The 22,710-nt window shown below is 49.0% G+C and overlaps 7 protein-coding genes across 7 annotated transcripts; 3 read left to right on the top strand and 4 right to left on the bottom strand.

The window, feature by feature from the left end:
- Nucleotides 1–963: 963 nt before the first annotated feature.
- FTJAE_6231 (tetracycline resistance) lies at nucleotides 964–2,426 on the bottom strand (the record flags this gene model as incomplete). Its single annotated transcript, XM_037352822.1, has 3 exons — nucleotides 964–2,029; nucleotides 2,091–2,302; nucleotides 2,355–2,426. 3 exons carry the CDS (start codon nucleotides 2,424–2,426, stop codon nucleotides 964–966), a joined length of 1,350 nt encoding a protein of 449 aa, XP_037206632.1.
- Nucleotides 2,427–3,533: 1,107 nt separating this feature from the next.
- On the bottom strand, nucleotides 3,534–5,298 carry FTJAE_6230 (trichodiene oxygenase cytochrome P450; the record flags this gene model as incomplete). Its single annotated transcript, XM_037352821.1, has 3 exons — nucleotides 3,534–4,573; nucleotides 4,622–4,892; nucleotides 4,948–5,298. 3 exons carry the CDS (start codon nucleotides 5,296–5,298, stop codon nucleotides 3,534–3,536), a joined length of 1,662 nt encoding a protein of 553 aa, XP_037206631.1.
- Nucleotides 5,299–13,375: 8,077 nt separating this feature from the next.
- On the top strand, nucleotides 13,376–14,965 carry FTJAE_6229 (transcription activator; the record flags this gene model as incomplete). The annotated part of the gene is made up of 1 exon (XM_037352819.1): nucleotides 13,376–14,965. The coding sequence occupies one exon, from the start codon at nucleotides 13,376–13,378 to the stop codon at nucleotides 14,963–14,965; it is 1,590 nt and encodes a 529-aa protein (XP_037206630.1).
- A 409-nt stretch (nucleotides 14,966–15,374) lies between these two features.
- Nucleotides 15,375–16,067, top strand: FTJAE_6228 (abc1 containing protein; the record flags this gene model as incomplete). The annotated part of the gene is made up of 1 exon (XM_037352818.1): nucleotides 15,375–16,067. The coding sequence occupies one exon, from the start codon at nucleotides 15,375–15,377 to the stop codon at nucleotides 16,065–16,067; it is 693 nt and encodes a 230-aa protein (XP_037206629.1).
- Nucleotides 16,068–17,107: 1,040 nt separating this feature from the next.
- Nucleotides 17,108–18,033, bottom strand: FTJAE_6227 (uncharacterized protein; the record flags this gene model as incomplete). Its single annotated transcript, XM_037352817.1, has 2 exons — nucleotides 17,108–17,904; nucleotides 17,961–18,033. The coding sequence occupies 2 exons, from the start codon at nucleotides 18,031–18,033 to the stop codon at nucleotides 17,108–17,110; spliced, it is 870 nt and encodes a 289-aa protein (XP_037206628.1).
- Nucleotides 18,034–19,248: 1,215 nt separating this feature from the next.
- On the top strand, nucleotides 19,249–21,036 carry FTJAE_6226 (acetyl transporter; the record flags this gene model as incomplete). The annotated part of the gene is made up of 2 exons (XM_037352816.1): nucleotides 19,249–20,645; nucleotides 20,694–21,036. 2 exons carry the CDS (start codon nucleotides 19,249–19,251, stop codon nucleotides 21,034–21,036), a joined length of 1,740 nt encoding a protein of 579 aa, XP_037206627.1.
- Nucleotides 21,037–21,377: 341 nt separating this feature from the next.
- FTJAE_6225 (uncharacterized protein) lies at nucleotides 21,378–22,253 on the bottom strand (the record flags this gene model as incomplete). The annotated part of the gene is made up of 1 exon (XM_037352815.1): nucleotides 21,378–22,253. The coding sequence occupies one exon, from the start codon at nucleotides 22,251–22,253 to the stop codon at nucleotides 21,378–21,380; it is 876 nt and encodes a 291-aa protein (XP_037206626.1).
- Nucleotides 22,254–22,710: the final 457 nt, after the last annotated feature.

The following is a 22,710-nucleotide window of genomic DNA, read 5'->3' as shown; positions in this document are numbered from 1 at the left end:
TGGCGGCCAAGCGGAGCCATTCTAATGTCCATATAAAGACAACATCCCCCGGCTCGTGTTACACATGAATGTATGAGTTGGGCGTTGTAAGCTCGTACAAATTATCCCAGACAGTACAGTTAAAACCGAATTACTCAACCAGAAGATATCGGTTGTTCAATTGATTATACAGATCTCGAAACCAGCTGCTTTCTATCCAAACCTCAAGAGCTGAGGCGTATCCAATTTTGAGCCTTCTCAACACCACGAAACAACGACACTGCGACCATACAATGCGGTCACTCAACGACTCAATGACCAGTCAAGAAATAACAGTAACAGTGCCGATGACTCGATCACCACCGCCCTCTACACCCGAATTCCATCCAATTACTGCGCAGCGCCCTGCACGCTCCCGTCTGTGAAACTGCAGCACCCCGTCACTGCCTACAACGGCCCCCTTTTTTCAACAGGATATAGCCCGTCACAATAGTACCTATCTCAACAAGCAATACCAAAGACTTCTTGGTCGAACGGTTAAAGCAAACGAAAGCCCGTATAGAGTAATAGTTAACTCGTTGGACTCCTATAACAGTATAGGTGATAGCCAAGGATCCTGGTGCAAATCCGGGTGCGGGTGGTATTTTTTGCCTTTTTTGGGGTTTCTACTTCTTGTCTGCAAGACAAGCTGTTTTTATTCTGCACGCAGTGCGGTTCGAACACACTCTTGCTCATCCTGTTGTGGGAGACTTGAATCACGAGGGCAGTATGCTGTGCACTCAGTTCTAAACGCTGATCAACACCATAACCACCGCAGAAATCTTAAGGAGAAAGTAAGTCGTAACTAGGCGTAAAACATCAAAAGTCGATGTATGCTACAATTATCTATGAATGCTGCTATCTACCTCAGTCAAGTCCAGCTTGACCAATATCCATATAATATACACATACCCTTCATGAATTGTCATTGTCTATAAATAGACCTTACTGGACCTTACTCTCAACTTTCTTGCCCTGAGTATTCATACCCTTTGGCGTCTTCAACCCTCCAAACACCGCTGCAGCCACAACAGCAATACCTGTTGCGCCCATACCATATGCTACCTCACGGCCAGCCCACCAGTACACACTTGTGAACAGGATAGGACCGAGGCCTCGGCCAAGCTGGCCCCAACTTCGTAACATGCCGAGCTTATTGCCGCGTTCATCCTCGTGAGCTTCGAAGCTGGAAAGTGCATTCAGACCCGTAACGACGGTAGCGGATGTAACGGCCAGGCATGTAGCAGCGAGATACAGACCACCGATTGTGTTGACCTGTCCCAGGAGAACAAAGGACGTAAGGCAAGCTAGTGTGCCGATTCGAACAGACATCAGAGGTGGGAGTCGTCGCGTGACGCCGCCCTGGAGAATAGATGCCACAAGACCAACATAGCCAAGTAATCTTCCATTCTTGCCGGAAGTGAACGAGAAGAGCTCGTACGTCATAAAGGACAGAGAACTCTCCATACCGGAAAAGAAAAGCAGGAAGACGAAGTGGATTGCGTTCAAGAGAAAGTGAGAGTTAGTCCTCTCAACAGCCTTGGGTATAGCCTTCTTCTTCCCACCATCCTTCGCCTGAGCACCGCGTAGCGAGGGCAACGTCTCAGGCAGGCTGAAGTATAGATACACTGTCTCCACAACGATCAGCGCAAGACTGAATCCCGCAGCCGCCGCAAACGGGTTCGCCGTGAATGTCGAGAATGTGCTGAGCCACGCGCCGAGTCCAGGACCGAAGGTGAAAGCGATTGAGAAGCACGCGCCGATCAGAGCCATAGTTGCACCGCGAGAAGACTCATCCGAGATATCACTCGCCATCGCTGTAGCGAGCTGCACGTTGCCTTCTGATAAACCACCAACGACACGACTAGCGATGAATGTTCGGAAATCGACGGCGGCAACCCAGAGCAGGACGGAGAGAATATTACCGCACATGGAAGCCAAGAGCGCTTTGCGACGGCCATATCGGTCGGAGAGGGCGCCGATTAAAGGAGATGCAACGGCTTGTAGAAGTCTACGAGTAAGATTGTCAGCTTGCACCTCAATATCTACAGGCTTGCTTGACGGTTACGTACGAGAACAGAGAGCCTAGAGCTCCGCCCAGCAGTACAATGTCATGTCGCGACTCGATCGGGCGAGAGAAGGAAGCCTTGTATCGGTGGAGGCCTGACAGAACGGTTTGGAGGAGAGTTTGAGGTCCGTCGTGGCCGATTGGCTCCTGGCCTTCGCGGTCGCGGTAGAATTCGAGAAGCTTGGGGAACAAGGGAAGGATGAATGTAAAGGAAATCTAGGAACTTCAATTAGCGAGGAAACCATACTGAACTGTTCTTATTACATACCAGATCGAGGAGAAGCGAGACAGCAATGACCCGGAGGACTCGCTTCCTCGCTGCGGGATCGAAAGTAGACATTGGCGGGTGCTAAATGAGGACAGATAGATTTCAAGTAACAAACAGAAACAGAGACAGAGACCGGGGAGATATGGAAAGGATGGATAAGGAAACAAACACGGCAAATATGTATAAAACGAGAAGAAACTAACAAGAGACTAATGAAAGATCAAAGAGAGAAACTCAGGAGACAGTGGACACTCGCTTGTCTGACGGCATATGATCTCGGAATAGAATGGCAACGTGGTGGTTTTGGTGGCTGCTTGCTTTGACCAGGCCCAATAGAAATAGCTGCGTCACTACCATTAGGACAGTGGATAGGTAGTCTCAGGTCTGTGGCGTGCGGATATCCCCTGTAATTTAGGGGGTCTTTTGCTGCAACCTCTTGACGGAGAAACTCCACATTGGATTGGATGCTTTCTCGATGGTTGCTAATCCATGAGCTATCGACGGAACTGCCGTGAATGTTTCAATACGAGATGACAGATCGACACTAGAAGCGAATTACAGGGTTACACTGGGAAGAAGCTAGAATATATGCTTTTTGAATGTTGAAATGGATATTTGTAATTTTTCATTGTTTTTATCTGTTTCTCCTGTTCTCCTATCCAACCAGTTCAAGTCCTGGCCTTCAACACAAGAAAAAAGGATACAGTTCTGTATCTCATGATCCTTTGGGATTCGGGATTCGTAAAAGTCCATATATCGTATTTGTCATGACAAAGAAGATCAACCTCTTATCCGTGCGCCTCATTTAGCTTGAAGATTTGGTGTTGATTGCAAAAGCCTTGCTGTTCATCTGTGTTCAACACAGGGACTGCTAGGCTCTCAGATCGACATCCTCTTCTCCAGAACACGGTAGCAAATAAAGCCAGAAGGCTATTGGAAAGCAACGCAAGACGTAAACTCATGACATAGAAAAAGGCACGTATGTGCCGTATCTTAAAAACATAAAACTCATAGCTTCTCATGACATAACATGATCGTAATTCCATCATACAAACTCGTTTTCATCAAAGGGTTCATAAGAAAGACATAATAGGTGCTGGGTATCGCAAAGCGGCAACAAAAGCAGAGCAAAGCAAAGATACCTAACCTTGATATAGTAGTGCAGTGTTTATCTTCAACCTAGTAGGTTTCGAAGACGAAGCGGAATCCCTCAGATCCCTTGTAGGGAATAGGCATGAAGTAGTCAGCATCGACCTCGCAGTCTCGAACTCGTGTCTCGAAAATGCTGAGGTAGCCAACGTCTCCAAAGCGCTGATCGCCATCATCGCTGCCATACACAACACCACCACTTCCCCATCTGCGGAAGAGTTTGGCAAGTGTAAGATAGAGCTCGGCGTGAGCCAGAGCCATGCCGAGGCAGATGCGCGAACCGGAGCAGAAGATGTCGAGATACTTGTCAAGTCGCTCTCCATCCTCCACCCATCGCTCAGGGTGGAAGCCACGGGCGTCGTAGAAAATGTTCTCGTCCATGACAGTCTTGTAAGGGCTCATGCCAACGATGGATCCTGGAGGGAGGTTCCACTCCTCGTCGTTCTCGCGATCATGGTAGACGAGAGCCTCATCGGGCGCAACGCGTGCGAGGCGACTGCTAGTGCCGATAGCAAGACGCAGAGCTTCCTTGACAACTCCACGAAGGTAGGGGAGCTTTTCCAATTTTGACAGAGGAGTGGTCTCGTAAGCATCGGGAATGGCATCAAAGAGCTCGTCGCGCAGCTTGCGGAGGGTCTCGGGGCGGTTTAAAAGGTGGAAGGTGGCAAGTGACATAGCCCACGACGTGGTTAGAGTACCACCCTGGACAGTAATCTGGTTTTCCTGTGTCTGACGAGAGGCAGTCTTGTCACGAACGGAGCGAGTCTTAGTGGAGAGCATGGTAGGGTGACCTCCATCCATCATCCACTTGCCGCTGCTTTGAGGAGGGTCGACGCTGTGGATCTGTTCAAGAATGTCGTTCTTCATCTTCAAGAACCCTCCCCATCCCGGCATGCACCGGTTTGAGATGGACTCCGGTAGAGCATTGACGAGTGTGAGAACCCAGTCGAGCTGCTGCACACAGGGTCCCATGTGAGTACCGATGAGAAGGTCATTGGTGACCTCAGCACCGAAATCAGGCTTCTCGACGAGATGGTCGCTTCGAGCAAAAGCGTACTCATTGATGACATCTGAGGACATTGTTAGAGTTGTTATTGTGTGAGAGACTTGAGACTTACCATTGGTAAAGGCTGAGTAGGGATACATGACATCAAGAGGTTGTCCGTTGGATACCTCGGCGTAGTTCAGGAACGCACCCAGAAGAGCTTCCACTCTCTCCTCGATAACCGGCTGCAATTCGCGCACAGTCTGAGTTGAGTGGAAGGGGCTCAGCGCACTTCGACGCAACTTGTGAAGGCTGTGGTCGATGGCAGCAAGAGAGCCTTCTGTCGCAGTCTTGGGTCCTGCGAGGGCAGTTGGGTGAGGAACACGGGTACGGGGGGCACCGGACTATGCGATTTTGTTAGTTGAAATCCGCATGTATCTTGAGCACGCAGGTGCCTACCTGTTGGGTGTAGAATGTCCACTTGTCTCGGCGTCGGCTAGGTCCAGTGTAGAGGTCCGAAAAGAATTCAGGGTCTCCGACATGGACCTCCCAGGGGTTGATGCGAACAATGGGGCCATATCGTTCATGCATATCGATGATCTTGTAGGTGTATTGTCCTCCTAGGACAAAGTCGTAGTAGAACTCATAGTATTGAGTCAAAGCGGCCAGCTTGGGACCTGGGATATGGGCCAGAGGGCTGAGCCATAGTCTCCAAATCACAAGCTGGACGAGATAGATGAGCCAGATGCCCGCAAGCAAGCATCCGGTCTGCTGCCAGGTAAGGGCAGCAATGGTCTCTTGGACCGCCATGAAGGTGTTGGAAGCCATTCATGAGCGACTCGCCCTAACAGGACGGTATTGTCATTGAAGGAAGTCAAGATTAAAGATGGTTTATTGGAGTGGCCATGGGCTCTCCAGGCTGCATAGCAGAAGCCTTTGAGAAGATAGATCTCTTGTCAAGAAGCAGGCGAGGTGGTGCTGCATTTGTATTTCAAGCATAAGCATGGTCAAGCCTTCACCGCATGGACTTTTAGACCTCTCGATCGGTCGTAGTGGATGGGCTGGGAAGACGGGGAACCCTCTCCCGGGTGCGCGAGCGGGCCGCGTGGAGACTCTTTCAGGCGGTGAACAACAATTCGGGGACTGTCTTGCAGGGCACGGCCAGCTGTCACCGCAAGTGCTGTGAACATCGTTGGTTGACGAGAATCCGAACGATCGTGGTCACATAATCAAGCCAATAGGTGATGCAGCCGGAAGCCGGGGGAGCTTGCAACGCTTGTCTTGAAAGGGAAGAACCATTGGATCGCTAAGACGTTAGAAGGGGAGAATCAGGAACCATTTTAGCTCGTGGTTGGTGATTCAGGGGTTGAGCGGATGAATTGGTTACCATTTTTCTATAAAGAGTTTTCAAAGAGTGAGAGGTTGGTAGTTGTAAAGGTGGAGGACATGGATTCTGTGAGAGGTTGGAAGTTGGTGGTTGGCGGTGACAAGGGCAGATTGGCCAACGAAATGGGATGAAATCGCGCTTCGATCGGTTGCATCCGAGCTAATTAGGTTCAATGCACATTGTCCAAAAAAGTGGGAGATGAGATGATCAGAAATAGACAGTAGATGCCAATGAATGTTTGACGTGCTGCAAAGAATACTAACGGGCCACATAGACAGACGTTGTCCGGCATATGTGCAAAGGTTGTCACTTAGCTTCACAGCTGATTTCCTATATCGTCACTCTTTACAATGTATACAATTATTTCTACAGAATCATAGTAGATAATTTATATTAAGATAACTGGCACCCTTTTTAAATGAAAGCATGGACGCAGTGATTGCGTATCTACGCTTCCGAGCTAGGTATGTGAATACCTTCAGATACCGCCATAATACCCTCGAACAGCCACCCTGGAGCAGCCCCTCACCAATCTCACTCATTGAACGGCTGCCATCTACAATTCGGAGATACTCTGGCCTAAAAGGTACGATAGTGCTGAAACGGTCGAGCTGTCGACTGTTTTGGATGATCCGGCAACTGTAATCCTTGCGTGGCTATCTAGCTGGTACGAGAATGCCGGGTATGTCAGACCATACTGAAGCCATTCATGGTTTACACACCGTACAATGTCAAGCTGTTGCGGAAATAATCATCGTCCACTTCTAAAGCTCCGAAAACCACCGTGCCAGTAGTCTGATGACAACAATGACTGCATGATATAGCTTCATCCTACGGCTACATATTTGGCCCGTGAAGACGGAAATGGTAGACCGGCCCGGTCTGCATGCTTTGTGTATCACACCATTACGTAGGTATGAAGCCTGACCAGTGTCCCGATGATAAACATTATAATGCAAAGCAGTTGTGCTTGAGTAAAGAATGATACTGGACTACTGAGTCCGGGCACTTCTGTAACTCGTGGTATAAGTCCAAGTTGAAGCTATACCAAAATCACAAACAATATCCCACGATGCATGCTTCATTATCCGTGCACCGAGCAGACACTAGATTATCTAGATAACGATCATATCATAAAGCTACTACTGTACCCTCCAAGTGTGGATGCTGCATCCGATCTCATGCATCAGCCAAAGACGCAGTAGCGGAGGCAGACACGGGATCGAGAGGTTACCTTTGATATAAATGGGGTTTTCAACTCAACATCCCGCGTCTGATACTCCACCCCCACACAGAAATCCGGGGTAAATGCCTCCAGTTTCTTATTAGTCCCGGATGTGAAGCACCTAAGTTGCTGCATATGTACACGGGCTGTCAAGCTTAACAAAGAGATAAGAACTGCGACCCCTCCATTGTAAATCTTGTCTTGCCTTGTCTGTGACGTCTCTGCACCTTCTAGACCACGGCTGCTTCCGCATCTTCAGACGCCCCGCGCTAATAGTCACATCATATGGATTCGATATCAACTTCAACCTTGTAGCCACAACCACAAGACGGACTTTTTACTTAGTGGAATAGTGACGACACGCAATAAGATCAACGGGACCTTGCATTTCTAGGCAGTTTCATGAGGCTTTTAGCTTTGACCACGGCGAACGATAAGAAAACGGCTGCTCATTACCTCGCCTGGAACCAACGCGCCACGGATAAACGGGTTTCAGATCCTTCGATCGCCAACCCTCAGCTCTCTTCTCCCTCGAAAAACCCCTCGTATTCCTCATTCCATCGTCGATCAATTCAAGTGTCATCGTCATTGTCGTTCCACTCTCCCTGATGGCTTGAAGCTTGCGCCAACTTGCCAAATGGCACGGCTAGACTGCTAGAAGCAATATGGGAGGCCCGGCTGATCTTGCTGTTGCGAGTTGCCTCTCAAGCGAGAGGGCCATGATGGTTTCTTGTAAAACAGACTGGTGATGAGATGTATGTGTGATGCCGAACTGCTTCATCTGGGGATATCCCTGGTAACATACATGCAGTTAGCCTCTTCTTACATCGTTCGTCGGCAGCCATGGTTCCACAAGATCCCACACTCATCTCCACCAACCAACCCGGCGAATTGGTTCGAGGTCACGATAGCTCATAGCTAATACTGTAGGGCTGCACCATGCAACGTTTCCTACCGGTGGTTCAATAGTCCACAAAACGGGTGCACTATTGAAGCCAAACGAACCGTTGTCGACCGATGCAACTGTGACGCCAAGCGAATATGCGATATTCCAAATCGTGTTTCAATAATAGGTACTAGGTAAGGTATCAATATTAAGTTGGTCCTGCGACCAAAGACGCACTAATATGTAGGTACGTTCAAATCTATAGCCATCCAATGTTATGTTACCATCTCCTCCTCTTCCGATATCCAATCCCATAGATCATAATCCCGAGACCTGAGTATTCCGTCTAGTACTTTTCCGAACCGTCCCAAAAAAAAAAAAAAGAAGAAAGCATAACTCCACAGCACCGTCATCCCAAGAGATCCTTTTATTTCGATCGGCAGTCGATATCATAATCGCTAAAGCAGCGCGCAGTTCGTGCGAGCCTGTTGGCAGGCATGATTTTTACAGCATGACTCTGAGGAGTGTTAGAAAACATGGTCTGGGGGTTTTGGAATGTCAAGAGAACTAACCTGAGGTCTGCTGGCTCATGACAAGGCATTATCGCAAAGCTTGCATCGTCTTATTGCTGGCAAACGAGCTGGGGGCATTTTCCCTTTGGAGGCTTGGGGCAGCTGGGCTTCGCAACGCCAGTAGTGTCATAAGGTCCGCGAGGCATGATGAAGGTGTTTTTGGTGGTTCTTTTGGTTTGTTGAAGTGTCGCAAACAGGTTCGTTGTCCCAGAAATCCAGACAGAACAGTATGTTGACGAGACGATAGAGTGGTTGCGTTGCAGATTGGATTGTGTGTAAAGCAGCGGCAGCAGAGAAAGGCAGAGCAGATAAGATGCAGAGCGACTGGAATTCAAGGGCACGCACAAACAACGAAGAATGAATATTGATGAAAAACCAATGAAAGGGATACTGATCACGAAACGAAGAATTTATGTCGGGGACCTATTTGTCTTAAATTTTATTTCTGGGAGACTACAGCCCAGCCAGCACCCCCGTTGAAATTTGGATGGAGGCTCGCGTGGCTTCTAACCTAGGTACCTACGCACCGATACTTCAGACTGCCTGGTCTGGTCTGGTCATTGCATTGGATTGTCCAGGCGGTCAGCGCACTGCTACACCCCTGGATGACTTCCAAATACTGGTACCCCCCCTGTGCCTGTGTTTACGGTTACTAGGATCGGCAGGGGCCGTGAGCCGTGAGCCTCTAGGTATTAGCACTGGCACTGGACTGTCGGGAGGACAACTCAAGTTTCCGGGCCCTGGACTAGCAACAAGATGTGGCAACTCTGTTTGCTCGGGACCGGGAGCCATTTGTTTGTGGCGTTGTTTCTATCATCTGGATAAGAGAGACAGAGGGAGGGAGAGAAGATACCTCAGACATGAGAGGAGCGAACTTTCCAGTTTGCACTATGGGATCGGAATTGCCAAACGCAGGGCGAGCGAGATGAACCAGATCAAGGGCGTTTGATATGGACCAGGGGTTGTCAAACTTGAAGGGATGGATGGATGGATGGCCTAGGATGGATCAGTGCAGTGCAGTGGACCAGCACCAGCACCGCCAGGAGGGCTTGTGGGGAATACTAAAAGAGCGGCTTTGGGGACCAGGATAAGGCATGTTACCTGCTGGGGACCTCTATTCCAAACAGAATTCTAGAAGAGACGCCACGATGAGCATTGGGACCAAAGAAACCTCGCTAATACGTTGGGGCGCAAGGGGAGGAAGAAAGCAAAGACCAAGACACAAACGAGAGAAGAATAAGAAAGAAAAAAAGGAAAAAAAGGACGGTGAGCGATTCAGCTATGATGGCATTTCTCGGTGTGGCATTATGACAAGTCGTCATGGCTGTCACTGATCCGAACGACACATCATTCTGGTTAAGACAAGATCAAAAACAGGGAGACAACAAAGGATAAAAAAAGAGTCAATCCCATCTAATTAATTACTGACTTGACACAAAGGCAAAAACACTGATTCAACCGAAAAAGCAATACCTAGATATGGGAGATCACTGTACTGTGCTGTATTGTACTGTACAATACCTACAATAACTACAAACAAACAACAGAAGCAAAAAGCGTATTCGCAACCTCTCTCGTCATCCCATGTCATACCACACCGCACCGCACCAACTGCGCTGCTGCACAAAAGTGTCAAGCAAGTGTACACGTCTCCCCGGTTCTTCAGGCCGTGTTGCATCGATTTTTGTCTCCCAATCTAAGTCGAGTGACGTCTGTAGCCCACCGCTTCGGGTTGGCCCTAGCCTTTAGCTGAGCTGGTCTATTAGAGTCTCCAGCTGTGTCTGTCATGCTAACCATGGTTGCTGTTGTTGCAGGTTATCGTGTAATTGATGCAACATGTTGCAGTGCGTGCGTGCGTGCCTGTAGTTACTGTACTGTTACTGTTACTATTCCTGTTACTCCGTACAAGACCCCTTTCTCTTCACCCTTCCATCCATCCATCGCCTAGCCAAGAATCTCCTTCGCACGAGCCAGTTCATTTCCCGAGCTACGGTCATTACCACGTTATTACTTCAACCGGGGACACTAACAAAGACCCAGCCGCCTGTCACAGCCCTGCCAGTCAGTCGAGACGAGATAGCCAACCGGGAGTAAATACCAATGGCCGTCTGGAGTTTTGAGTTCCCACCATCCTCCGTTGCCTATCGCATGGCATGGCATGGCATGGCATCGCACCAACGGCAACACTGCTTGCTCGGCCTTGTAGCCTGCTAAAACCATCCCAGGTCCACGGCCCCGTGCCTCTGCCGATCGCTCGGATACTGTTCATGAGGTTCCGGGAATTGGGATTGTCTAAGTGGCAAGGAAGGTTTCCCGAGTACGCTTAGCCATGTGAAGTCAACTGAAGCAAAGTGAAGCAAGGCATGGGTGGTTATGGGTAAGGGTAAGGTATTATTCCTCCGACATTTGACAGGTTTGGGGGGCAAACAACTGCGACACGTCAAGATTGGCATTCTGGGGCCATCCTCTTACACGCGAGCCTCCAAGTTTGACTGACGACCGACAAGACGTGCTCAAAAAGTTCTCTCTACTGTACTGTACTGTACAGTTCAAGCCCAGCGAGGTTCACCTCGGTCATTGATAATGTCACTGGCAATAAACAAACAGCAATCTGGACAAGGGGTGCTCCCTACAGGAAATACGAAAGACTTTTTCTAAACGGCGCTCGTTGATGAAGAAAGGTCTGAGGGTATGACATCGCCAATCGGAGTGCGTTCCATGAGGACGGTCCTGTCTTAGTCTTTTTGGAATTCCGAATCCTAACACTAAGAACCTAATGGTGCAGTCTCCATCAAACATACCCGTCCGCCGTCCTCCTTTTTTCCCTTTCTTTATTTTCCCACCCCGACCCCGACCCTGATCCTGACTGTGGTGGGTGGGTTCCTTAATTCCACGGTACATGGAACCGAAAGAGTCAGATCACCCGGGGCGGCGGTGCTCATTTCTCGATAGGATGTGCTACACCGTTGCAAAGGGATCCCTGCTCGCCATGCGATCAGAGGCAAATCTGAACTGAAGGTGGTTTGGGGGTTCGACAGATGCCGTGCAAGTGCCGCGTCGAGGGGGAGGGGGAAAAAGGGACCAGACTTTGCAAACAAAGATGCTGGGGGTGTGATTTACGGATACATACATCTCAAGTCGACCGCTTCTCTGTCTAAGTCAGAAGTCGTTGGCAAACACCATCCATATGTACAGACACGCTGTCTAGCACGAGTTGAGCCCAACCCAGCCCAGGCGTGTCCTGTCCGGACGCAGGGATCACATTCCCCGTAGCCCCCGGACCGCGGCAGCGTCAGACTCAGAACCGTGGCTCCGGTGCCGACGAGCTACTAGTCAATTAGCTTCTGTTGCTACTCGGACTGGCCTAACTAAGGTAGCTGGTACTGCTCCCGGGGGAATTGCAGGGTTTCAGGATCAAAACTGCGTCCACCTGTAAGGTTGATGACAGTAGGCGAAGGAAAATTGTGTGCTGGCTGAGAATCTGGAATAGGGTTTGGAAGCCCGTGATGGGGAAAAACCCATGACAGATGAACTATGCATCCCAGACCGCCTGTTATTTTTCTACAGTAGGGATGTGATGTGTATCCGTACCACTACCGGCCGAGATGTCAGATTGGACAAGATCCGCTTTGAACAACGAGGCTCGTAAAAGAAACATGGTTGCTGTGGCCTGTGGGTTCCTTTGCCGTTGGGTCACAGTTCCAGAATATTTCCCAACAAGTCAACCCTGACAGGCGGTTTGTGACCATGTATGTACAGTGTATGATGTTGCACCAAGGGTGTTGCAAGCTACGACATATCGAAATAGGAGGTTTATCAGTACATATTATGTATGCGGTGGAGGATGAAACAAGTCGAGACCGAGTAATATTTGCATGTTGCGGGTAGATAATGTTTCAATATCAGGACACCGCCTTGTTAATAACCTCGGGTTAATGTCTCCGGCTATAAACAGTCCTGTAAGGGACAATTGGCTAATGAGATCATGTGATATATGACCTTTCATCACGATGAAAGAGGAATATCGGCCAACATTGATTGAGCTTTCAGCATCTCCAGCATCGACCAAACATAGTTCAGTTTCAGCTCATGAACAAACCGAATCATACACTTCTAACTCGGAGTGACATTCATGCTTGCCCAGGAACGCAAGGGTCTAAATCAGGTTCATGCTATCTCTGCACCAACCATGTACGCGAGATCTACCACCAAAAAGCAATGTGCATGAGGAGCAACCATCCACCAGCCTATCGTGTTCAAGATTTCATGTCAATGACTCGCAATATTGATTTACTTTAAGTTTAGGAGACGCAACGTCCCATAAACTTTGTATAAGAGTTTGAGAGTCAGAATCAGAATCAGAATCAGAATTAGAATCAGGGGAGCATGTTATCTGGCTCTGTCCTTGCTGAACGCGAGTCAACGGCTCAAACTACAGCCCAGCTATCTATAGCACCTAGCTCAACAGAGAACTCCACCACTATTTCAATCACTATTTGGCAGCTAATAAGTGATTACAGAGACTATGGCTCATGACAATTTACTGAATGAATAGCTTCAATTGTTATTCTGGCATTCAAATGTAAGCCACATACCATTAGATGACGATGCTCCCGTCGCTGCCTTCACGTGACTCATGTGGTCTGCCTTCCACAAGCGTTTAGCTCGGCTCTCAGACGTGACCTGACCTGACCCCATCTGTTCCATGCTAAATTAAACGCGCCTTGTCTCCGGACCAAACAGACTGACATTGACCTCCACTCTTTGTAACTTCTTATATCGACCTCTGCTCTGTCTAATACCATTGCCCCTTCGCGATGCCCGCCTGTCATGGCTGCCGAGTACGCAAGGTCAAGTGCGATGATGGAAACCCCTGCTCGCCATGCCGCCAGTTTGATGTGCAATGCATCAGATCCACTGCCCCAAGGAAACGCCAGAACCCGAAGCGTGGGCGTCTTGTAGCCCAGGCCAGAGAGGCAAACCTCCAGCACCAACAGCCAAATGCACTCTCGCCAAGCGCTTCTGTGTCTCCTTCGGCAGTTTACTCAACGCCTCATGCGGCTAGTGAGTGGCCGCCAGGGAGTAGCCCTGGTTCAGCAATATCAGGCCCCTATTCGCCAAACTCTGAGGCATACACCACAGGCTTCTTCCACTCGCTGCTGCCCGAGTTTGAGAAGGTGGTGTATCCTTTCAGCCCTGCAATCACGCCTGATGAAATCGTCAGGTCAATATCAATGATGCATCACAACTTTGAGGATGCAGCTCTGATTTACGCCTATGCAGCTGTCACAACATTTCTGTCACAAACCGCGGACAACTCACATGGTAGTGTAGCGGCCCAAATAAACAACCTGGTATATCATAGTCTCGAAGCACAACATCGTGCTGCCGTCGGCTCCCATGGTCCAGGACGCGTAGATGAGGTAATGCCTCACAATATCAAGCGCATCGTGACATGCATCTACCTCGAGATATCAACTATGGGACTGCCTCGACTCGACAGAAGTTTCAGCTTCATCCGGGAGGCTATATCACTAATTCAGATCATGGAGGCTCACCAACGCACATTACCAGATCCTAACCGGACACCATATCCTATGGCCCGATTTCAGCAAGTCTATTGGGAAGCCTACATCCACGAAAGGTTCCTCACCATTGCTGATGGGTACCCCAGTATCATGGGACCTCTACACACCAATCTTTCAGCACCGGACTCTTCTACACCGGAACATATTCGAGTGGGCTTCAACTGCCTAATAGAACTGTTCCTAACCTTGGATGAGACGTTCCTCGCATGTTGGCAGTCTCAAAGAGGTGCAATCGGCGGGTTGACGGTGCAGTGGATTGAAAGCAAGCAGGTGCAGCTTGACCAAGCTGAGATGAATGCTGCAGCTGCCGAGGCAAGGATGCATTCCGAGGGACACGCAGGTTTCACAGAACTACAGCGTGCGGATCTCTTTATCACTAGACTCTGGCTTCGCACATTGCTCTGGCAATTAGCGCTCTCGCAAGGGCTTTTGCGTTCAGGGTCTTCAGATACGACGCACGAAGGTCTATCGCTGCAGTTTCCGGCGTCTCGGTTATCAATACAACTCCGCAGCTTGGTTGGGCAGTTGGATAGTATTGTGAGTATAGCGACGCAAGGCAGCGGTATTATACAAAAGCTTTTTGAGATCGCCAGCACAATTGCCGACGTCCTCGCTCTCCCTTCGGGGCACAGCCAAGCAGAGGATGGACTGCGACCACATGTCAAGGACTTTCTTTACGTGGTCAACTTTTTGCTAGAATTGGGGTTGATGAGAGAGAATCAGAAGGATTATCTCCGCGAAAAATATCACATGTTGCAGCCGACGAACGCCGAGGGGAGGATGCCTGCACATGCCGGTGAGCAAGCAGTTGCTTCTTAGAATGATGGTACTGTCTGGATAGTGTCTCGGGACTTGGCCAGGATAGTAAACGTTATGATCCTTCGTAGTATGTGCAAGTTGGCAGAATAGGATTAGCCATGATGAATGATGATTACCAAGCTTTCCCCAGTTTAACGTGCCATTTTTCATAGTTTTGGGTTATTCCAGGCTCAGAAACTGCAAGCGCAAGACCTCATCTGAAAATCTCAAGAATACTGCTAAACTGACCTCTTACACGGATAACTTATAAGCCAAAGATACCAAGGCTGATCACCCTCCAGTTCCTGCAGATACATACAAGGGTTTCACCTCTTGGCGCCACCCAAAGAGTTCCACTCAAACGACGTCGAAAATATTCATCAGAACTCAACCCACGTACCCTAAACCTTGACCACTTTCAATGTCAACCATGCATTTTCAACCAGTCGAACAAATGATTGACGAGGCATTTACCGCTCGTCCACAAGACGAACCACAAGCTGATACTGTAGCTACCAATGATGCTCTAGACGACGTTTTTGGCTCGGAACCTTCATCCCCATCAGATTTTCGTCATGACGATGAGTCATCAATATCACACCCCTCAGACATTCGCCGCCTGCAAACAGAGCACACAACTGCTGGATACCGTGAGGGTATTACCGTTTCAAAAGAAAGCAGTATTCAAGCTGGATTTGACGAGGGGTTCAGTCTTGGAGCAAGCGTTGGCATGAGAGCAGGTCAAATTCTGGGTTTGCTCGAAGGCATCAACGAAGCGGTTCGTGGTCTTAACGAATCAGATTCTTCCAAGATCGCCGAACTCCTGGAACAAGCACGCGAAGAACTTAGTACACAAGGCTTGTTTACGCCTGAGTATTGGTCTGAAGATGGCAACTGGAAATATGAAGTCACTCCAGTCACAGGGGCCGAAGATGTCGTGTTCTCAGATGTAGCTGATGCGCATCCACTTGTGAGGAAATGGACGCAGATTGTGGATGAGCAAGTGGCCATGTGGAAGATAGATAGGAGCATCTTGGATGATGAGACTGGGGTTAGGTTGGAGAGGGATGAACCACTTGGTTCCGGGGCTGCACTGACGGCAAAGAAGCCGTTGGATTGGTGAACACGGGAGAATCACAGACTGCTACGGAGGAACATGGATAAATAAGTGCGCACGGAAAAGATTGAGGTATGTCAGTTGTCTTGTTTACGGCTCGCTTGCTAACCATGCTAGACCAGAAGATTCTGCCAACACCTGAAGCGTGGCGTGTGGGATTTGCATGAGTTGTCAAAGGGCTAAGTTGTATTTATTGCCACAAGATGTGCCCAAGCGCAGCTCTATCGGAGATACTCTCACGGCCCGCGGCGTATTTCTCAAGCCTCGTCTATTAGCATTGGCGTCTGCTGATATGGTGTAAGCCATCATGCCGAAAGTTCAGGATCCGCTCATTCTACTATAACGATAGTGGGCATGAGGTAGCTGACTAGAAATACGTCTGGCCGTGTGTCAATTGAGCTATCTATCTCGGCGATACTGAAGCATTATCACACAGGGCAGAGTCCCACCACGACCCCGTGAACCCGAGACTCTTATATTCTCTTATTCGGATTCCTAATAGCACATTTATCCACGCAACACAGTGACCAGTCTTGTCGGTGAATCAAGCATCGTGTTACTCCGTGTAGCTTGGTGCTTGAACTGGTGTTGTCGCCCATGTTTGCTGACACACCGACAGTTCAACAGCCCATGCTAGGTGTCTCAGGCGCAACACGTCGACAACGCCAGGCCCCCGGTAAGTAGTAAGCGTTGTAATGCCCTTCCTCGGTTGATAAGTATGTGCAATGCATTGTGATCTTTGTGGCTTGTACTGTATCATACCCCTCCTGACACCGCTTCTCTAGTGCCTGGTTCTCAAGGTGTCGAAGGGCTTATTTTATTGCTCGAAGGGGCGGCGATAACGGCTGCTTCGGTTCGCTGTCATGCAAAGTAGTGATTGTAGCTAGTTGAGTTCAAGTTGATCCCACTCTTGAAGCAGGTCACCTTCTGAGAAAGCGGTATCATGCAGATCCCTTGTCGTCATTGGAACCTTACTGAAGAGGAGCTCAGTGCGCCACACCAAAATCTAGTTGATGGCCAAGATGACTTATCGTTGACTAAGGATCTCAACCATTGACATATGTCTGAAGGGTTTTGGCCACGTCTTCGATTCGCTCATACTTTCCGTAGAGCTCCTTCGTCGTCTCCCAATCACGGCCTTCTCTGCCAAACATCATAAGTTTGACAACCCTTCCGTCATTATCCATAACAACTCTCCCACTTCGATCATCAGCCCAAGAGAATCGAATTTGTTTGGCCTCAATATCAGCTATTCCAACCTCGACAATGTCATCAGGCAGAACTGTATCGTCCACACTGTCGTGCAATCCGAGGCTTCGTCGCAGGTCCGCAGAGACACCAAGTCGGTTGTGATACCGCACGATTTCTCTTCGGAGCGCTCTAACGAAACGGTCGAGGTTTTGCTGGGGAGACTTGTCGCTCTCCGGGCGTGGTGCCGGGAGATAACGGGCTGCCAAGCCGGCTATGGGTATCGCAGAGGGCAGAGTGTTTCGGTGGATTCGCAGGTATTTGGAATTGAAGTATGGTCTGTTAAGCATGACATAGTAAGGGAGCAGGAACTGGCTCTTGGACATGACTTCGAAGCGCAAGCCAAGGACATGCCCTCCGTCAACTGCATTGGGATCAGGGTCTTGGACCTTGAAAGCAGTGACAGAGCTGCCTATGCGATAAAGACATTGCTGGTTATATGCTTTCTGTTTGTCGGCTTCGCTCAGTAGCTTCGTACGGGATGGGATGTTCCGAGATGATAGAGAATTCTTGGATGGCTTGAGAAAAGCTTGTGTCGAGGGCGCAGCAAGAATTGTTGATGTTTCGATTTTGAGCGACTTGCGCAAAGCAGCGGCTATTGAATGCATTAATTAGATCATGTTTGATGCGCCATTGTGTTCAACGACTGACCTTGCTCTTTAAGCGCTATAATTTCTTGATCAAGAAGTCCACTATCGGTTGGAGGAGGTGGTTCGGATGACATGGTTGTCCAGTATATATGGGATGAAGAGATGGTGAGTAAGGTCGCTGATGATGTTGTTTTGTTACAGTCTGTTTATAAACAATTGGTCCCCTGGCTACCATTGGTTGAAGCTGTGACTGGGGGAACGATAAGATAAGAGAGTTCTCAAATTTCCAAATTTTGACTAGCATTGAATGGAATGACCATGTGATCTCTACCAACCTTCAATTCATAGCTCAGCTCAAAGCAAGGTATGTATGGGGACTTTTGTACGTTTCTTTATCAGAATATCTAAAGGAGACTAGATGTTCTGATAGAGACTGCACCTTTGTTGGCGTTTCTGTCAACCAATGTCTTGCTTGGTCTCCATCTGTAAGTCATCCTCCAGTGACAGATCGGGCTTGTTCTTATTGGCTGTGACCCCGGAACATCATCAGCAGCCAACCCCTGACGCGCTTCCTCTTCTGGAAAGATGCGAGTTCCGAAGAGTCCTTGGCTTTTGGGGTTCGGGTCTGCTAGGTTCACGCAGCGGTTTGTGAGTGTGGCACCTTGTTGGGTTCAGAGTCAGTTTAGGTATTTATCAGTTTGAATACTTTTATAGAGGGTTAAGAATATTCCGACGGTTATCTGATTGAGATATCTCTTACGTAGATGTTGTCTGTCGCCACTGAAGCTTTTCAAAAAGGCCAGGTAGAAGATTCATCCTTGCCTATCCCCATTCGAGATCCTAGATCCATCCATCTTCAGAAAACAGTCCAATCATATTTCACTATTAAAGGCCACGGTAGCGGGAGCCTGCTAGGTTCCCTTTTCTTATACGCCAAACCGTATCCGAAACACAGGCCAGCAGTGACCTTCTGTATCTGAGGCCCACTTCAGATTTACTGGCCCTCTATACCTACCTAGCTCAGCACTCCAGGAAATGACAAATACAGACTTCCTTTTCTTCTTCATTCCTTCAACTACAATACATTCTCTCACTCACTCACTCACAAACATTATTCTTCACTTCTCTTCGAATTCTAATTCTTGGCTTTCCACTACTTACGACCCCTATCCTTGAAATTCTCCAGTTCATACGTCACGACAAGACATCTCGAACCCACCCGCATCTGACTTTGACGCTTTTGACGCCTCGTCGCATTCGTTCAACCCCCCTTTACATCCTTCCACGGTACTACCTCTCCTTTATACTGTACGCGCCGTAGCCTCGATTCTTCGTTACTCTTGGCCCCTATGACCGCCAGGGCTCGACGACCTCAAAACAAACCCGCCCGGCCGCCCCTGACGATCAAGACAGAAGCAGAGGATGCGAATGGAAACGGTCACCTCAACGGCAACGGCAAAATGAGCAGCGGAGTAGAGATGCGCCGCAAGGCGGCCAACCCAGATGCCGATAACGTTGCGGCCAACTTCGTCAAGAGCGAGTCCTTTTCCCTCGACGATCCGATCCCCAAGACCCCTTCTCTTAACAACCATGGTTTCTTCGATCTTCCTCGACAAGACCAGAGGAACTTTCTCCTCCTGGTGCTTCTATACTTCTTGCAGGGCATCCCCATGGGCTTGGCCACAGGCTCTGTGCCCTTTTTGCTCAAGAATCATATGTCGTACAGCGAAATTGGTATCTTCAGTCTCGCTTCATACCCTTACTCTCTGAAGCTCTTCTGGAGTCCTTTCGTGGACGCTGTTTGGAGTCCCAAGATTGGTCGGCGCAAGACATGGATCGTCCCGATTCAGTTTCTCTCCGGCTTTGGTATGCTCTGGTTAGGATCTCATGTGGAAGACATGATGGCCACCGCTGGTAAGCCTGGCGGCATGACAGCGTTCTCGTTCATGCTTTGGTGGTTCTTTCTCGTCCTCATGTGCGCCACCCAGGATATCGCCGTGGACGGCTGGGCGCTCACTCTTCTGACGCCTGGAAACGTATCGTACGCTTCAACTGCGCAGACTGTTGGACTCACTGCTGGCCACTTTATGTCATACACTGTGTTTCTTGCCTTCAATGCTGCCGACTTTGCCAACAAGTGGTTCAGGGCTGTTCCCTCAGATGATGGTCTTCTCTCACTGGGGGGATATCTCAAGTTCTGGGGATGGTCATACATTATTGTCACCGTGGGACTCGGCCTTTTGAAGAAGGAGGACAAGTCGCAGAACGAAGATGGTGTCTGGGATGTCTACCGCATCATGTGGGGTATCCTCAAGCTCAAGAACGTCCAGACCATTATCATTGTTCACCTGATTGCCAAGATTGGCTTCCAGGCTAACGACGGCGTTACAAACTTGAAGCTTCTCGACAAGGGCTTTGGCAAGGACAACATGGCGCTGACGGTTCTCATCGACTTCCCATTCGAGATTGGACTGGGTTACTATGCCGGAATGTGGTCACAAAAGTATACACCGATGCGCCTTTGGTGCTGGGGATTTGTGGGCAGACTTGTTGCTGCTCTCTCCGCCCAGTTCGTCGTCGCTATTTTCCCCGATGAAGGAGTTACATCATGGTATCTGTTGGTGGTTATCGCTGAACACCTTTTCTCAACATTCACAAACACAATCATGTTTGTCGCTGTCTCTGCTTTCCATGCCCGGGTGTCTGATCCCGTCATTGGCGGCACTTACATGACTCTCCTTGCAACGTAAGTAACAGACTCATATGCCGCGGCCACGAAGCTAACAATTTACAGTGTCTGCAATCTGGGCGGCACATTCCCCAGGTATTTCGTACTTCGGCTCGTTGATAGCTTCACTGTGGCTACGTGCGAGCCTGGCAAGCCAGATGCCACGATAATCAAGGGCACACTAATCAAAGATGCGTTCTCATGCGCTGTACAGTCTGAGAAGGAGAGATGTGAGGCCGGCGGCGGAACATGCCACATGATCCACGACGGATACTATACAGTGAACATATTATGTGTCCTGTTTGGTGCTGCAACTTTCTTCTGGTACATCAAGCCAAAGGTGTTACATCTCCAGAGTCTACCTCTACGGGCATGGAGATTAGCACCGGGAAACGAGAACAAGCGATAGATAAAGAGGAGGAAGAAATCTAATGTTAATCTGGCAGCATGTACAAGTAGTTGACTGGGAAGCATGCCCTGCAGTGCTTGATGCCCACGGACATATTAGCACAATATACTTAGATGGTTGCTCATTCACAAGATGGTAGCCCTGGTCAGGTCAAATAAATACACTTTGTTTAGTTATTACCTCGCAGTTCTGACGAGTTATGTCCGTCTATATATATATCAATGGAGACTTTTGAAATGCCCCAATACACACCAAACGCCACGCAATTTCGATGCATTATGCCCAGTTTGCCATGCACATAGCTGATCCTGCCCCAAATTTTAAACTCATAATCCTGCTCGCTATGTACGTGACCAGTTGCGGAAGAACAATAGCACGATGCAACCATACGAAAAGATAGCGGACATGAATAACACAAACAAGACACCGAAGAACAAGCAGTCGAGACATGCACCTCCCCATGTGTCCTTGGTGTCTTCCTCGCATGACCTGTGCTCCTCTGCAGTCGAATAACCATGACGGCCATTGAAGGATGAACTGCGTCTGTAGGGATGTCGGGCGATAGGCTGCAGTGTATCGGCATCGAAAAGTGGTGATCTGGCAGTGGGTGGGAGAAGAGGAATGCGCTCTAGCGGACGCATCCATAGAACGGAACTGTCGCTGTCTGATGAACAGACTGAACCGGACTGAGGCGACGATGAGCTACTTCCATACGGGGGTCCTTCAAGCTGATTTGCCAACTCGATGTTTAGAGTTCTAGGGAAGCCTTTTCGAATTCGGGGTGGAGTATGATATTCTGAAGTTAGTGATGGGCTGCCATCAGACGGGAGCATTTCAAAGCTTGAAGATAGAGGTGCCCAATATCCGCGAGAAGGAGGTTCAAGGATGTTAACCGAAGGACGCTCGATCTTTGGGACATGGCGCAGGCGAGCTCTCTGTTGAGGGAAATATTCTCCTCCGGGCTGCTTGCTGTTTCCTATCAGAGCGCCGAACTCTGCGTTGATCTCTGCTTGTAACTCTGCAGTGTTGGGACCCGGAGGTGATTTACAAAAAAGACGGAGATTGTCTTCTTCGAAGTCGGCGACTAGACTGAGATCGATGGGCTCAGGCCTGTTGTCACGATGACGCTGCGAGAAGAGCAGGGCACGGTATGGCTGGGTCCCAGAACGGAGGGGAAGAGGTTCGTAGTAGTGCTCGCGACCGCTGGGATAACCCATGTTGGCGACAGAAGGACTGAATAACTTCAAGATAGTATGGGAGAAGAAGCTTTTGGAGGCTTGTTGGGAATCAGATAAGTGTGACAAGAGGTAGCAGCCTTCAGTAGACAAGGCCTACAAGCAAACAAAAACTTCAGCGTTGTTGTCAAATTTGGCGATGTGAAGGAAGCGCCCAAGGCGATTGGTGTCGAGAGGCAGAAGATTCTTATACCAGCCCGGTTCAGTGAAGAACGGGAACAACGGGAGTGTGAGCGGGATGGGTTTTTGAACAAAGGCTCTGAACACGAAGAGGGTGTGGTGAATTCGCTTCTTGTTCAATAGATGAACTGTTGCCCTTTGAGGATTATGTTAAAAGATCAGTCATGTCCTGTGAATGCGAAACTAGTTCAGTTGTGAAGATGATTTATGCGTGAACGTATAGTAGAAATGTTAATGTGGTTGATGTAAGATCTTGGAT

This window comes from Fusarium tjaetaba, assembly GCF_013396195.1.
Source record: "Fusarium tjaetaba strain NRRL 66243 chromosome Unknown NRRL66243_c0000122, whole genome shotgun sequence".
Classification (NCBI taxonomy): Eukaryota; Fungi; Ascomycota; class Sordariomycetes; order Hypocreales; family Nectriaceae; genus Fusarium; species Fusarium tjaetaba.
The sequence above is the reverse complement of the archived record's forward strand: the minus strand, read 5'-3'. Positions and strand labels throughout refer to the sequence as shown.